At 40.4% G+C, this 17,221-nt stretch overlaps 1 protein-coding gene across 2 annotated transcripts in view; it reads left to right on the top strand.

The window, feature by feature from the left end:
• The window catches only part of ATP6V1H (ATPase H+ transporting V1 subunit H), an 85,025-nt gene that overhangs the window by 45,437 nt on the left and 22,367 nt on the right, over window positions 1-17,221 (top strand). For both annotated transcript variants that reach the window (XM_074943094.1, XM_074943095.1), the window contains 2 exons: window positions 654-779; window positions 6,657-6,758. In XM_074943094.1, coding sequence (XP_074799195.1) covers window positions 654-779; window positions 6,657-6,758 — 228 coding nt within the window. The remainder of the gene's footprint in view (window positions 1-653; window positions 780-6,656; window positions 6,759-17,221) is intronic.

Consider the following 17,221-nt stretch of genomic DNA (forward strand, 5'->3'; position numbering starts at 1 on the left):
GTAAGTATAGGTCTGGGGAGAATGCCTTTTCTAACTTGGTTAGTCTCTAAGGTGCCACTAGTTCTCCTTTTTCTTTTTGAACCCTGCAACTAAGCGCTTGTGAACACTTAAAACATTACAGTGGCGCAGCTGCACTGCTGTGGCGGCGCTTCAGTGTAAACACTACCTACGTTGATGGGAGGGGTTCTTCCATCGGCATAGGTAATCAGTCTCCCTGAGAGGCAGTAGCTAGGTTAGTGGAAGAATTCTTCTGTCGACTAGTGCTGCCTACACAAGGACTTAGTCGGCTTAACTATGCCACTTGGGTATGGATTTTTTTCATACCCCAGAGCAATGTAGTTGTGCCTGCTTAATTTTCTAGTGTAGATTAGGCCTAAATCTTAAGTTTCTGAAGTGGTCCAAGTGAGAGGACTTCAAAAGATATTCTTCCCCTCCCCTCAACCTGTGCTTACTTTCATGTTGCCTAAGGATGTTCCACCAATGTTTTTAAGCAACTTATCCAAATCAGAATTTTGATACAGATTTGTAAAGAACTGTGACGTTCAAGTTTGTCATAACAAATCCTACGGTCTCTCAAGGAGTAGAGCTTCTGATGTACTGTTAAAGGCCCGTTCATGGGAAACTAGTATTTCACCCTGTTTTTTGCACTCTAGTTCATTTGATGAGTACAGTTCTGAGCTCAAGTCAGGAAGATTGGAATGGAGTCCTGTACACAAATCTGAGAAATTTTGGCGAGAGAATGCTGTGAGATTAAATGAAAAGAATTACGAGCTATTGAAGTAAGTTCTTTAGTTTTCATAAACTTCTGATTCTCTCTTCACACTGTTCTTTAAAGTATATTTTCAGAGTTCAAATTTAAACCATGTGTACTATGGTATTTATTTCAACATGAGCAATAAGTACTGTAATTTAATTTTGTAGAAACATTACCTAGGGAGAAGAGAAGGTCAGAACATATTACTGTTTAAAGTGTATGGCTTTTTGACAGTGGGAATCATCTGCTCAGAAGTTGAATTGCTTGTTTTTCATTAACTGAGCCAGGTACTTTGGTTGATTATGTAATGGAGAAAATATTCAAAATCCATCTTAACTCACTTGCAGTGTCACACATGATGACTTTTAAACTATTTCAGTTAAATACACTTAAAGAAATACCAGCTAATACAGTCCAAAAGTCTGACTGCACCATACCTTAGTTAAAATTTTGTCAGGCATTCCATCAGTCTTCCAAATATCTTTTTTTGGTGATGAGGTTTAGGATATCCTTACAGATGTGGGATTATTCTGTGTGGCTGGCTCAATTATTCTGGCTCAATGTGTTACACTCTATGCTCTTGATCTAGTTTCTGAGGTGGGATTGAATAGTGCAGCTACTGGTCCTTGTCTGTATGTGACAAGGACTTCCACTATTTTGAGGTTGGAGCCCACTTTTCTTGATAGGCCCTTAGCGCCATCTGTTCTATTGGCTGGCTTTCAGAAGCCAATTGACAAAGTTGGATTTTTAGATAGCTGTGAATGCTCTGTTAGTTGCCTAGTCAGTCATTTTGATTGCGTGTCCTTTACCATTGACAGAGTGGTGTCAAAGTGCCCCTTCTAATTTGTTCCTCCTTGTCAATGTTGTATAAATCTGGATTGCAACATTTAAAGCAGGGAGATAACTGGAGTACATGATGCTAAAATAGAAGGCATGGTGTGAGCCCGGCTAAGTTGTGAGATCTAACAATGGCTGTGCAAGTGGTCGTTTCTTTGTAGATCCTGTGCTGGAGGCAAAGTCCCAATCAGCAGAACTGTTCCCAGTGGTAGGCAGGTTGGTGTCTGTAGTGTCTTGACTCACTTACAGATACCAGTGTTTCATGCCAGGGCAAATTTTCACTCTGCTTTGGGTAAGATTGCTCAGAATCGGACTAGAGTGTCAATCTTTGAGGAAGCAGAATAATAACTAGGAGTCATCTGCTTGAGTTGCAGAAAGTCTCTCACTGAGGTTCTGGTAGTGCTCAGGGAGTGCCTTGGGCCGTGCTCAATAATTTAAAGCAGTGCTTCTCTTAAATGATGGCCAGCAAAACCTTGAGTTCCTCTTTGGAAGCTTTTTCAGTGCATAGCTTTTTCCGGAGGAAAGACCCCAGTATCTCAACAAACAAACCCTTTTCAGTCTGCATGTCAGTCTGTTGGGGGGAGGGGTGCTAGTAAGGTGGTGTGGCCTGTGGTGCCTTTATTGTGTAGAAGACCTCCAACTTTACATCTTCCATCCACTGCACAGTCCAGTTGATCTGCTGTCTTGGTGACTACTTGAGATTGTGGCCTGGATAGGAGCTAGCAAGCGAACATGGAACCTAGACATGACAGAAGTATGGGAGAAGGACACTGAGGAAATGGGAGATTTTTGCCTACCTTTCTGTTGCTCAGGATTGCAAACCAGAATTACTCTCATTTGTCCTCCTGGCTCTGTTTGTTTTTTTCATGCCACGCTCATTACTGTGATACTAAAGTGTTATTTCTGGATGTCCAATAGCAGCAGTGGCTATTTTTCTCAATGTGCTAAAGGCTAAAAAGCTGTGGCTATTTCTTTTGGATGTAGGCTACTCCTGAAGACCACTTTGAAATTTTGGTGGCACATAATGAGGTACAGAAGCCTGCTTTTAGTGGTGCTTCATACAGGGTACACTGCCCCTATCCTTCACAGGGTGGACTGGTTTTCTGTTCATTTCTGGGTGCAATTAAAGATGTAGGTTTTCATAGGATTGTAGAAATGTAGGGCTGGAAGGGACTTCAATCTCCCTGTACTGATGCAAGATTAAGACAGACCATCCCTGACAGGTATTTGTCTAACATGTTCTTTAAAACCTCCAGTGCTGGGATTCCACAACCTTCCTTTGTAAACTATTCCAGCACTTGACTATCCTTTATAGTTGAAAGTTCTTCCTAATATCTAACCTAAATCTCCCTGGCTTCAGTTTAAGCCAGGTACTTCTGGCCCTACCTCCAGTGGACACGGAGAACAATTGATCACAGTCCCCTTTATCACAGCCCTTAACATTTTTGAAGACCATTAGCAGTTGTCTTTTCTCAGGATATTAACATGCCTGTAGTTTTTAACTTTTCATCATTTTTTGTTGCTTTCCTCTGGACTCTCCAGTTTGTCCACATCTTTCTTAAAGTGTGCTATCCAAAACTGGACACAATACTCCAGCTGGGGCCTCACCAGTACTGAGTAGATTGGAACAGTTACCTCCTGCTGAACTTACGTCACTCTTGTTAATACACCCCAGAATGTTTGGCTTTTTTGCAACTGTATCATGCTACTGGCGCATAGTCAACTTATGACCAACTCTAACCCCCGAATCCTTTTCTGTAGTACTGCTGCCTAGCCAGTTGAGTCCCCATTTTGTATTTGTGCACTTGATTTTTCCTTCCTACTTACTTATCTTTATTGAATTTTAGCTTGTTAATTTCAGACCAGTTCTCCAATTTATCAGGGTCCTTTTGTATTCTAATTCTGTCCTCCAAAGTGCTTGCAATCCCTTCTAGCTTGGTATCACTACAGTTTTTACAAACATACTCTCCACTCCATTATCCAAGTCATTATTGAAAACCATTGAATAGCACAAACCCTTGCAGGATCCCATTAGATGCCCTCACAGTTTGACACCGAACCATTGATAACTACTCTTTGAGTATCGTTTTTCAATTAGGGATGCACCCACCTTACAGTAATTTCATCTAGACAACATTTCCATGGGTTGTGTATGAGAATGTCATGTGGGGACACTATCAAAAGCTTTACTAAAATCAAGATATATTCTTCTCAGCCATCCACTAGTTTATCAGCAATCCTCTCAAAGAAGGAAATTTGGTTGGTTTGGCATGATTTATTCTTGACCTCCATTTTGTCTTACTTATGTGAGTTTACAGACCTTATTTATATATGCTGGGATATGAGGGCAGGGAATTCTCAGTATGGATCCTTAGTTCTGGAATTTTTGCCACACCCTTTGGTTCAACAGAGCCCAAGTCTGCAGTATATGTTCACTGTCAGCAAAGTCTGTCTGTTTCCCAGACTTCTTTCTTTATTTTTTGGGGGTGGGGGTGGGGGGGCAGGAAGGGTGGATAGATTGAAGGTGAAGGATTAGGGATTAAAACAGTTGATATTGGGTCAATCTGAAATTTTCTATATGTACCTTTGAATGATAGAATAATACTTGTGTTTTTAGCATAGGATAATTTCATTAAAACAAAAAATGGGGTTTCACCAAAGTGAAAAAAATGGCTGTCTGTAAGTGAATTTGAAAATATTTGGAATGTACATATGGAAAGTCTGTTCAATACCAAGCTGTTTTTGCTGTTACAAGTTTATTTTATGCTACTTTCTGATCATTGTAGTAGATTATATACAGGCTTCTAGGCTCCTTCTCTTGCTATAGGTTATATCAACTCCGTACACTCACTTTCACACACAATCCAAGACACTTCCTAAATCTCATCGGTAACATGAGTATCTTCAGTATAGAATGAGCTGCTCATCCAAGCATCTTTTATAATTTGTATTTTGGAACCTGGGGATGGGGGAAGAAAGAGACTTAAATTCCCACCCCCTAACCTTCATCCAGCCAGTGATGATTGTGCCTATACTAGGATAATACGTTATCTTGCAGATAAGCAAATAGGGAGGGGAACCTTACAACCTTGTTCAGAAACAGTTTCCACGTTATCGTCTTCATGCCAGTCAGTAATCTTTGTCTTTTCTGGTTGTTACAGCAGAAGTTTCAAAATACTGTGACCTACCACACAAGTGCCCTGTTCCTGTCCCACTGCAATGGCAGTGAACACACAAAATAAATTTTAAAAGTGGACCATCTTCCTCTTTATTTGAAACTTAATATAGTCTATCCAGACATTGTTCGTATTTACAGCAGTTTGTTTTAAAGTTTGTTAGTGAGCATCATGACTGCATTTTTTAGGCTCTCAAATACTGTGTTGTTTTTAATACCTTGTTTGTTCTTGTATATTAAATTGCATAAGCTGTTTTATTCAGTTTCCTTTGCTTCACTCTTTAGTATCTGCCAGCCTTCCCAGTTTTTCATTGACAAATGCTCTCGTTGCATATTCTTCCCCCTACATTGCCTATAACTTGAAGAAGACTGGGGTGAATACTTAATACTACAATATTTTAGTTCCTCATTCTGTATTTAATTTGTGTCCTGTTTCAAATTCAAGTCTGATTCCAGTGAGAAGTACAAGCAGAAAGTTTGTTTAAACTAATGAAGTCATTTCACTTGCCATTTCTATCAGACTTTTAGGATAATTATTTTCTAGGTGTGTAAGCTTCCTCGGTGGAGTTGTTCGAAGCAACTTTTTAAAACCTGCCTTAATATTGCTGTTAGTTACCAATGTTCTAACCTGGGAGCGCACATGTTTCTTCTCACTTTCACACCGAACACAGACAAATCTAATTTTCCAGCAATCTGTGCCTCATCTGTCACCAAGTTTCCCTGCCTTATTCTAAAAAACAACCTATGGTCTCTGACCTCCATATCATTGTGTGTGTCAAATTGTATTTTTATTATTGGCTAGTAAACAGTTACATTGGCAAATGTTTTCTTGCTGAATTGCCTTCAAATTGCTTATCTTTATTTTGCATACTGAGTTGAAGTTTGAGTAACCCCTTCTTTATGAAATGTACAGAATTGTCTTTTTGTTACGCTAAGGAAATAAGTAACAAGCATCTTAATAGATTCTGATATGATATCTCGTTTATAATCTTGGTTTTTGAAGAGAACCAGAGTTACTTGCTGCAATACAGTAGATAAATACAAGAAAGAATGCATATTTCTTTGCTATTAATGGTGTTTTTGAAACTAGAAAATCACATTTAGAAAGTTTAAAAAAAAAAGCTATAACTCTCCATCTTCAATAACATGTCTTACTCTCCACTCTTGGAATGCACTTCAATTCTTCGCGATAATGGGTAATGATTTGTCCTCCTCTTCTGTTTAAAATTCTGCCTGTGTTTCATTGGGGTATCCTCTAGTGTCTCGTAAACAAGGAAACCATTGTGGGGGATAGTGCATGAAAGTTGGTTGACAGTAGTAAAGTGCAACCACACAACAGTTCTGATAGAACCATTTTGGCATGTTACAGACAGCAAGCCGAAAAGCCATGATGTATTCTGGGACTTCTGAATCATGTGTCCTGAACACCAAAAACTATTTCTTGGGGTAGCACTCTGGGTAGTTTGCCTGCAGAAGGCACTTCATCATGGAATGAAGTTAGCAGTAGCAGCAGCAGCCGCGCTTATGGACCTGCAACTTCTGTGGTTTCTTTTCCACACTGTTGAATTTCATAAGCATGGCTGGTACAGCTGGACTTGAGCTCAAGTTCTCACTGCAGGTGCTGCAGTCTAGTGATGCTTTAGGCAGCTGTTGTGTACAGATGCTGCAAGCTCAAGGCACTGGTTGCAGTGTCCTTTTGCCTAGAGTAGATAGGGTCTTTGCTATTTAATTTCAATTTGTTGCTTGGGAGGTATTTTTGTTTTTTGTGTTATAATCCCAGTTTTACTGTACAGGTGATGCATGATGTATTTATGGTCTCTGAAATTAAGCTACGATAAATTAGCACTTTGTAGTGTAATTACCATCTGATTGTTTAAAATACTGTTGTAGAATCCTGACTAAGCTTCTGGAGGTTTCTGATGACCCGCAAGTCTTAGCTGTAGCTGCTCATGATGTGGGAGAATATGTACGACACTATCCTCGAGGGAAGCGGTAAGCCAAAAGCTTTCTTTGCCTTTGTCTCTCATAATGCTTACTGGCAAGGTTGTGGAGTATCCACTTAACCTGATAAACACTATAATTGTACAACAAGTGCTGCAACTAGCCCCAACATAATTATGAAATAGGTTATTGGGAATATTAAATAGCTGTTTGATCCTGTCAGCAATAAACTTAATTTGCTTTCTGGGGCTTTTAATTAGTGAAGAAAATATATCTGAAAGGCTCTTGAAAATTGTTCAGGCATTTAGTAGCTATTATAATCACTTCAGTCACAGACTTGCTGTATATTTAAAGCATTTATCAGAATTTCATTATAAACACCAGAGTATTGGTCTTGCAATAGTCATGGACAATCTTTAGTAACAAATCCTGCAGTTTCTTGTGATAAAACCATTTTGTTCCTTTTGAGCTAATATTTGTTTCTCATAAAATATTGCTGGCGATTTCTGTGATAAATGAAACTGTGTTCTGATACCATACTTCATGTAAAAAGGACCAATAGAAAATACACAGAAATTTAAATATGCAGAAATACTAAATACCTTACCTGAAACATATAATATCTTTGACATAGTATGAATGCAGACAAACTGTTGTGTATATTAAGCAAACAAATCCAAATGTTACAATGGTCTGTTAGCAACGAATTCTATGAAAGCTACAACCCTGTCACTTGAAAAGTGAGACATTTCTGCGGGGTCAGGTTCAGCATATTGCAACCTCTTGGGAGGTGAGATTTAGATATCCCAAGGGTTACAAGGTATGTGCTGTCAGAGAGTCTTTTTTTTAAAGAGACCATATGTAAGGGGTTGTGGCACCCACCTTTTGTGAGTACACCCTTCTGGTCTGCTTTCTAGTCAGGTGTGTCTGCAGTCTTATGGTGGCTTTTCAGGCAGTTTTTCAGTAACTCAGCCTTCTGGCCAACTCTCACACAGTGTCTATATGTGAAGCAGAACAAACTCCTTCCAGGGTATGCAGATTTTAACTTGTCCCAGCCCTGGTGTGAGCCATATCCCCAGGGCTTCCTCTCTGGAGACATTGTCGTCTTTTGGCCCTCCTTGGGCTCAGTCCCAGACACCAGCCAGGAGCTCCTTCTTTGTTTTCCCTCAGTCCCTGCCCCCCTCAGCTCTCCATGGTCCTGCTGTTCTTTCCGACAGCCAGTAACAGTCCTCTCCTGGCTCTAGGCAGCAACTGACTACTGCTGTGTTCTGCAGCTCCTTTTATATGGCTCTGATTGGCTGCTCCCTGCAGCCTCTCTCATTAGCTACTTCCTTGCAACCACTCTAGGCTGCTTGGAGGACTTCTCTTCTGCTCCTCTCTTGGATGGCGTGTGGCAGGGCCCTGAGGCCTCCAGCAGGGGCCTCTGGGCCTCGTCCATCCTGTCACACCATATTATAGCTATGTTCATGTAATATTAGTTCAGTCACTGTTTAGTCACTTCTGCTTATCCTGATCTGAGGCACCTGTGGCCTCTGTCTCAGAGACCTTGGTGAGTTTTTGCAGGTCTCATCTCTTCCCGTCATACTTAGCTATACAAGTTATTATTTTTTTTTTTTTAAATTCCCCTGTGAAGAAATGATGAGCTGTTACTGGTTTCCTGATGAGGCTTAAATGAGAAAAATGGAAAAATTTTTAGTCTTGTAAGATAAAATTCTTGGCACAGACTACTGGCGCATTTGGATTGGTGCACTGTTCCTGACTGCCAGTGCAGAAAGCCTCATTAAAACTTTAGGAATACTTGTGGCACCTTAGAGACTAACAAATTTATTTGAGCATAAGCTTTCGTGAGCTACAGCTCACTTCATCGGGTGCACTCTGAAACCTGTCATTAAAACGTTAGTAACTGATTTCACTGTGTACTTGTGGGAAGGGAATTTATGAAGTATGGAGGATTGACAGCCTCTGTAATCTTACCTTATGTACTGGAACTGCAGATGTTCTTAAAAGTATAAGAACAAATCAAGTATGTTCAGATGTGGCAAGCAGACCATATGTATTGAGCAATGTTGCAGTTTGTTGTTTTTAGCTTACTTGTGAGCTGAAAGAAATTGACTTTCTGTGGATAGTTTAGGAAGAGATGACAATCCATAATATTGCCTGAAAATAGACAAGAGGGTGTGGTCAGTATGTTATATTCCTAGGATGGTGTTTAAAACATATGTATAAACATATAAAAACATAAACATATAAAAATGTTACTAAACTTTTTCCATAATCCAAAACCAAATTGCACAACTCCACTGCTGAAATATAACAGGAGCACTCTACGTTGTTATCACTTTTGACTGTTTCAGCATAGCTTCAAACTTTAAAGTGAGAGGGTGCAGGAAAATAACTGTCATTCCAGCCAGTTCAAAAATGAAAAAAATCATATTAATAGAATATTTTTTCTTACATATTGACTTATGAATACTACAAGTACAGTCATGTCTTCTAGGTACAAAAATCTAAACAGGCCAACTCTCTTACAAAATACGAACTAAAAAGTCATGCCTTGCTCAGATTTTTAAAACGGGAATAACAGCTTGTTCCTTGCAAGGCACATATGGGATCACCAGTGAAATCCTTATTCAATATGACTTTAGTACGTTATCTCCAAGTCTCTCAATCTTTAAAGCAATGTTTCAGTTACACTTAATGGTCCGGTTTCAGAGTAGCAACCGTGTTAGTCTGTATCCACAAAAAGAAAAGGAGTACTTGTGGCACCTTAGAGGTTAATAAATTATTCGAGCATAAGCTTTTGTGAGCTATAGCTCTAAGGTGCCACGAGTACTTCTTTTCTTTTTACTTAATGATCCATTTCCTTCAATGTTACACTTGGATTTCAGTATAAAGTTATCAAATTTGCATCTAGATGTGGGAATCATAATGGCAATTTTTCATTTTCAGTGAATCCTGTGACATTGGAGGCTGTTCACTGGTTCAGAAAAATAGAAGAATTCCATTGTTTTGGAAAAAATTTAGTTTAAAACTTTTGTCCTTAAAACTTGAAGCCTATAAAGATGGTAGACCTTAAATACATAAAAGCTACAAGTTCTTCAGTTATTAGTTGCATTCAGCAGAGAGCTAGAATTACCATTCTGGCTATTGATGATCCCTTCTCTTGTTTTCTAAGAGCAATGTTCATTAGACCAAACATCTGTTTTTTATTCTTTTGGTTAGGTTATTTCAGAACACTACATCAGTTTAAGGAATGTTCAAGATATTTACCATTTAGAAATTATGGACCAGATCGTCAGCTGGTATAAGTGGTGTAGCTCCATTAAAATCAATGGAACTATGCTGATTTATACCACCAAAGGATAGGACCATATATTTATAAGTATTTGCATGTAACCCAACTTATTAGCATTTCTATAGTCAGTCTAATGCAAAGGCATGCTTAGTGTCTGTCGGGGGATCAGAGGGAACCTCATATTCTCCTGCACACCTTCCTCTGGCAAGAGAAGGAAGAGGCAGGTCTCAGCTGGGAAGAGGTCCCCAACCTTTTGGGTGTTCAAAGAAGTCGCTGTGAGTGTCATTGTATAAGGTATGCACTCGTGACTCAGGTGAGATCTGTCAACGTGGTTATTCTAGGAAGAACAACACATGGAGCACCTTCTTCTTTAACTCCTAAGGTCAGGGAACATCTTGAAGAACAGCTCTCTGACCTCAGCCTGGCCTTGTACATGCAGTGTGGTACATGTTAATGCCTTCGGCTGGCATAATCTTCCTTGCTCCACCGCTGAATTCCACTTAATTTATGCCAACTCCTTGCTGTTCAACTGACAATGGATTGCATGAATTCCAACTTCTTTCTCTTTGCTCATGCTACTACTCAGCTCCTTATTTCACAGTTTTCAGAGTAACAGCCGTGTTAGTCTGTATTCGTAAAAAGAAAAAAGAAAAGGAGTACTTGTGGCACCTTAGAGACTAACCAGTTTATTTGAGCATGAGCTTTCGTGAGCTACAGCTCACTTCATCGGATGCATAGCATATTGTGGAAACTGCAGAAGACATTATATACACACAGAGACCATGAAACAAAACTTCCTCCCACCCCACTGTCCTGCTCGTAACAGCTTATCTAAAGTGATCATCAAGGGAGGGCCATTTCCAGCACAAATCCAGGTTTTCTCACCCTTCCCCCCGCCCCCCCCAACGGACACACATACAAACTCACTCTCCTGCTGGTAATAGCCCATCCCTCTTTGAAACCTCTCTTTATAATGCGCATGATAATCAAGGTGGGTCATTTCCAGCACTAATCCAGGTTTTCTCACCACCGCCACCCCCCCCCCCCAACACACACACACACACCCCTCCAAAAACCACACACACAAACTCACTCTCCTGCTGGCAATAGCTCATCTTACAATGTGCACAGCAATAATCCAAGTTTAACCAGAACGTCTTGGGGGGGGGGGGGTAGGCTACCTTGCATAATGACTTAGCCACTCCCAGTCTCTATTCAAGCCCAAATTAATAGTATCCAATTTGCAAATGAATTCCAATTCAGCAGTTTCTCGCTGGAGTCTGGATTTGAAGTTTTTTTGCTTTAAGATAGCGACCCTCATGTCTGTGATTGCGTGACCAGAGAGATTGAAGTGTTCTCCGACTGGTTTATGAATGTTATAATTCTTGACATCTGATTTGTGTCCATTTATTCTTTTACGTAGAGACTGTCCAGTTTGACCAATGTACATGGCAGAGGGGCATTGCTGGCACATGATGGCATATATCACATTGGTGGATGTGCAGGTGAACGAGCCTCTGATAGTGTGGCTGATGTGATTAGGCCCTGTGATGGTGTTCCCTGAATAGATATGTGGGCACAGTTGGCAACGGGCTTTGTTGCAAGGATAGGTTCCTGGGTTAGTGGTTCTGTTGTGTGGTATGTGGTTGTTGGTGAGTATTCGCTTCAGGTTGGGGGGCTGTCTGTAGGCAAGGACTGGCCTTTCACCCAAGATTTGTGAGAGTGTTGGGTCATCCTTCAGGATAGGTTGTAGATCCTTAATAATGCGTTGGAGGGGTTTTAGTTGGGGGCTGAAGGTGACGGCTAGTGGCGTTCTGTTATTTTCTTTGTTAGGCCTGTCCTGTAGTAGGTGACTTCTGGGAACTCTTCTGGCTCTTTCAATCTGTTTCTTCACTTCCGCAGGTGGGTATTGTAGTTGTAAGAGTGCTTGATAGAGATCTTGTAGGTGTTTGTCTCTGTCTGAGGGGTTGGAGCAAATGCGGTTGTATCGCAGAGCTTGGCTGTAGACGATGGATCGTGTGGTGTGGTCAGGGTGAAAGCTGGAGGCATGTAGGTAGGAATAGCAGTCAGTAGGTTTCCGGTATAGGGTGGTGTTGATGTGACCATCGTTTATTAGCACTGTAGTGTCCAGGAAGTGGATCTCTTGTGTGGACTGGACCAGGCTGAGGTTGATGGTGGGATGGAAATTGTTGAAATCATGGTGGAATTCCTCAAGGGCTTCTTTTCCATGGGTCCAGATGATGAAGATGTCATCAATATAGCGCAAGTAAAGTAGGGGCGTTAGGGGACGAGAGCTGAGGAAGCGTTGTTCTAAATCAGCCATAAAAATGTTGGCATACTGTGGGGCCATGCGGGTACCCATAGCAGTGCCGCTGATCTGAAGGTATACATTGTCCCCAAATGTAAAATAGTTATGGGTAAGGACAAAGTATCAGCGGCACTGCTATGGGTACCCGCATGGCGGTGGTGAGAAAACCTGGATTAGTGCTGGAAATGACCCACCTTGATTATCATGCGCATTATAAAGAGAGGTTTCAAAGAGGGATGGGCTATTACCAGCAGGAGAGTGAGTTTGTATGTGTGTCTGTTGGGGGGGGCGGGGGGAAGGGTGAGAACCTGGATTTGTGCTGGAAATGGCCCTCCCTTGATGATCACTTTAGATAAGCTGTTACGAGCAGGACAGTGGGGTGGGAGGAAGTTTTTGTTTCATGGTCTCTGTGTGTATATAATGTCTTCTGCAGTTTCCACAATATGCTATGCATCCGATGAAGTGAGCTGTAGCTCACGAAAGCTCATGCTCAAATAAACTGGTTAGTCTCTAAGGTGCCACAAGTACTCCTTTTCTTTTTTTCTTTTTATTTCACAGTGAAAGTCATTCACGCCCAATACAGGGTGCTTGTGACTTGTCAGCTAGTTGATTTCCTTTATCCAGCTTTGAGGAAGAAAGAAGCAGAAGAAGAGGAGGGGAAATTAAAACAAGCACCTGAGGTGGTCATAGATTTGAGAAGGAAACTATTTGAAGTTGGGTTGCCTACTGTAGCTGTTGCTTTTAGAGCTTGTACTTCTGTATTAAGGCAGACATCTAACACCAGGCATAGTAATACAAAATATTGAATATGTACAAGTAGGCCAAGTTACACTTGATTTAGGAACGATAATACTGGATTTCTTGACTTTAAATTCTCAGCCCCAATGTTTCTCCACTGTAGTGTTTGTCACTTGGAATACTCAGCATTATTTCCGATGAGAGAATTTTAATTTTTTCTTTTTGACCTGGGAGAGGGGTGCATTTGAGCTTAACATCCTCTTTTCACCACTTTTTCGCTATTCAATATATTATAAAAGTCAAAGCCCTTGAATGTGGACAAGCTATTGGTTGTATTTCACAACAATATTTTGTGTATTGTTTTTTCTCTTGGGAAGGCGGGAGGAGGCCTTACGCAGGAATAAAGCTTTCAGGAACCTCCTGTGCTATTAAGAATTTTTAGTATTCATGTTGAGGACTTTGACATATAACAGTGGTATGTCTTGGAAAGCATTTACTTTGTACAGAGTATCTTAAAATTGTGTAAAATAACATTTTGCTTAATGCTCCTTGGAGTTTCATGTACTGTTATGGCCAAGTTAGAAAGTGTAATGTGGGTGAAGGTAGTGAAGTCCCATAATAATGCCATATTTTTTTGTTGCCTAACTTAAAAGTAATTGTGCTGCTCATCAATTACAAATTATTCACAGTTATTGTTCAAGTATAAACAGGGTAGTCCACAGTAATACAGAGTACTCATGCGAGGTACAGTAGCATGCTACAAGTTAGTATGCAAAAGATATGCACGCATCACTAATCTTTTCACAGGATATTCCTCTTAATTGCTTTTCTAAGGCATGCGAGAGCAATATGCAATAAAAACGTACCTCATTAATAAACTGGCCATTCATGTTATATGCTAATCTTCTGAGGAGATTTCGGGAGGAACAACTGACAGACAACAATGCTGAATTTTAAATAACTATCTAGACTCTACCTCTCCAATGTATAGTATGAGTAGATATTTCCTTTCCTTCATTGTTTTTGTGAGGCTTGGCAGAGAGAAGGGGAATACATTATTTATTTTTGAGATATTGGAGTGTCCAGGGAGAGAGGTTTCTGTTGGTTTGATTGGAACACTTGTTGGGAGTGTGGGTTAGCTGAGAGTAGCTACTGTCATTTTGCAAGCCAATGAATCTGATTGTTAGGGGAATGGTTCTGTGGGCTGGTGTGGAAGGGAAATGGGGCATTGGAGTTCAGTGGATGGCAGAGAGATTGGGATTATACAAGAGGACTGGGAGAGGAAATTGGGCTGGGGAAAGCTAGACTGAATTCTTGGATTTGGTGAGGAAAATGCTGATTGGTTGCGTGACAGAATGAGATATGAGTATGAAATATGGATACTTAAGTGACTTTATATATTTACACACTTAAATCCACATCTGTGAATATACAGGTGCTATAGAAATTTGCTTTTCTGAAGCCCCAATACGACTAGCTGCTCCACATAGGCAAATCTTACACCTGTGAGGAGTCCCATTGACTTCAGTGTTTATTACCTCACAGAGAAGCTTATAGGATCAAGGCTTTGGAATGTGGCTTGGAAAAAGTGTACATAGCTGTATGTGTTTGCATATACCAGCATGAGGACTGCAAGTACCAGGCTGTACTGGCATAAAACTGAAGTGTTTGCACAGAAATTAGTATAGAAGTGACAGAGGTGTGGATGACATTTCTGAGGTGTGTAATACAGAGGAATGACGTTAGTCTCTGCACACTGTAGATGATGGGTGCTACTGGCTACTTCTGTTGTGTTCAAGCACGTAGTTTATGGATCCAGTAGGACTTAGAAGGTGCAACAAACCATTTTGGAGCAAGTGAGGTGCATGCCTTCAATGGGCATTAAAGTTCAGGAAATATTTTCATCTTCTTTGAGTTAAATGTCATGTCCAGTTTTTCTTTCAATATTCCATTCTATGTCACACATTAAGAGTTACTAATTCTGAGTGGTTTTTAAATTTGCTGAGGAGAAGAGACTCTCTTGTTAAGTGTTTGTATACCTTATAATTCAATGGGGCCCTTATTGGGGCCTCATATGTCTACACTGCAATCAGATACCTGCAGCTGACACATGTCAGCTGACTTGGCTCATGGGGGGTTGTGCTTCGGGGCAGTAAAATTGCAATGTAGATATTTGAGCTCGGGCTGGAGCCCAAGCTCTGGGACCCCACAAGGGGAAATAGTCCCAGAGCCCAGGCTCGAGCCCGAGTTTCTACACTGTAGTTTTTATATCCCCTGTGCCTACGTCAGCTGATCTGGGTCAGCTGTGGGTGTTTGATTACAGTATGGACATATACAGAATGTTACTGTCAATAATGATGAAAGGGAAGACAGTGAATTGGGTATCATCAACAGATGAAAGACCCTGTGTCATAAATATAAAGGGAAGGGTAACCACCTTTCTGTATACAGAACTATAAAATCCCTCCTGGCCAGAGGCAAAACCCTTTCACCTGTAAAGGCTTAAGAAGCTAGGATAACCTCGCTGGCACCTGACCAAAATGACCCATGAGGAGACAAGTTACTTTCAAAGCTGGAGGGGGGAGGGGAAAACAAAGGGTCTGTCTGTCTGTGTGATGCTTTTGCCGGGAACAGAAAAGGAAGGGACTCTTAGAACTTACTAAGTAATCTAGCTAGATATGCGTTAGATTTCTGTTTTGTTTAAATGGCTGGTAAAATAGCTGTGCTGAATGGAATGTATATTCCTGTTTTTGTGTCTTTTTGTAACTTAAGGTTTTGCCAAGAGGGATTCTCTATGTTTTGAATCTAATTACCCTGTAAGGTATTCACCATCCTGATTACAGAGGTGATTCTTTTACTTTAATTAAAATTCTTCTTTTAAGAGCCTGACTGCTTTTTCATTGTTATTAATATCCAAGGGTTTGGGTCTGTGTTCACCTGTACAAATTAGTGAGGATTTTTATCAAGCCTTCCCCAGGAAGGGGGGTGTAGGGCTTGGGGGGATATTTTGCGGGGAAGACTTCTCCAAGTGGTCTCTTTCCCTGTTCTTTGTTTAACACGCTTAGTGGTGGCAGCATAAGGTCCAAGGACAAAAGGTAAAAGTTTGTACCTTGGGGAAGTTTTAACCTAAGCTAGTAAGAATAAGATGAGGGGGTCTTTCATGCAGGTCCCCACATCTGTACCCTAGAGTTCAGAGTGAGGAAGGAACTGTGACACCCTGTTTTTCCAAACAGTTCGCTCCAATGAATATTGGATGAGATGATGCCCTGCCAGACCCATCTTGCCAGAGGTCTAAAGCAATGCAAACTACTTTAACACATTAGATAATTTACAATAACTATCTGTGGCTAATAAAATTACTTGTTGCTCATTACACAGTTTTAAAGTACATTAAAGAAATATTAAACTACAATATGCAGATGTAACATTTTCAAGATCATTTTAATTGGAAGTCTTGTGCAGTGACCAATACCAGCTTAATTATCCACATATAAAATGATAGCACATGACACATTTTGATGATTTAGGATCACTGATTTTTGAACAAATGTTTGTTGCTGTTTCCAAAGATTAGTGCAGAGTTAAAATGCTAGAACAAAATATCTTGGTAAATGAAAACTGGCAGCATTAAGAAATAGAATACTATTTACATTTTTCAAATGGAAAATACCATAAAGGGTCTGCTCCATTTTGTTTATTGTTTAAATGCGCACACACCCCTAGTCTCTCAGAGATACAGGAAAAGTAATAAGATTTCGTGATAAATAGGTTTTCAAAATTTGTCCCATAAGACTTGTCAAAAATAAGTGGTCTGGAGGTTAAGCACCTTGAATCTGTCAGTCCATGGAAATAAGCAATACAGTTGATTCATTCCAGCAGAAATTGATCTTGCTGAACCCTCAGATTTGTTACATATTTTTTTCTTATCTTTTATCTGCATGAAGCACTGCCATGATTTCTAGCAAAGTCCACAATTGATCTCTCAAATACCTGGGACTCTTTTGTATGCAGTGTTGTTGTAGGTGGGTTGGTCCCAGAATATTAGAGACAAGGTTGGATGAATCAGTATCTTTTATTGGATCAACTTCTGTTGGTGGAGAGACAAGCTTTCGAGCTTACACGGAGCTCTTCTTCAAACCAAGACCTGAAGAAGAGTTCTGGGTAAGCTCGAAG

Source organism: Natator depressus, chromosome 2 (genome assembly GCF_965152275.1).
Source record: "Natator depressus isolate rNatDep1 chromosome 2, rNatDep2.hap1, whole genome shotgun sequence".
Lineage (NCBI taxonomy): Eukaryota > Metazoa > Chordata > Testudines > Cheloniidae > Natator > Natator depressus.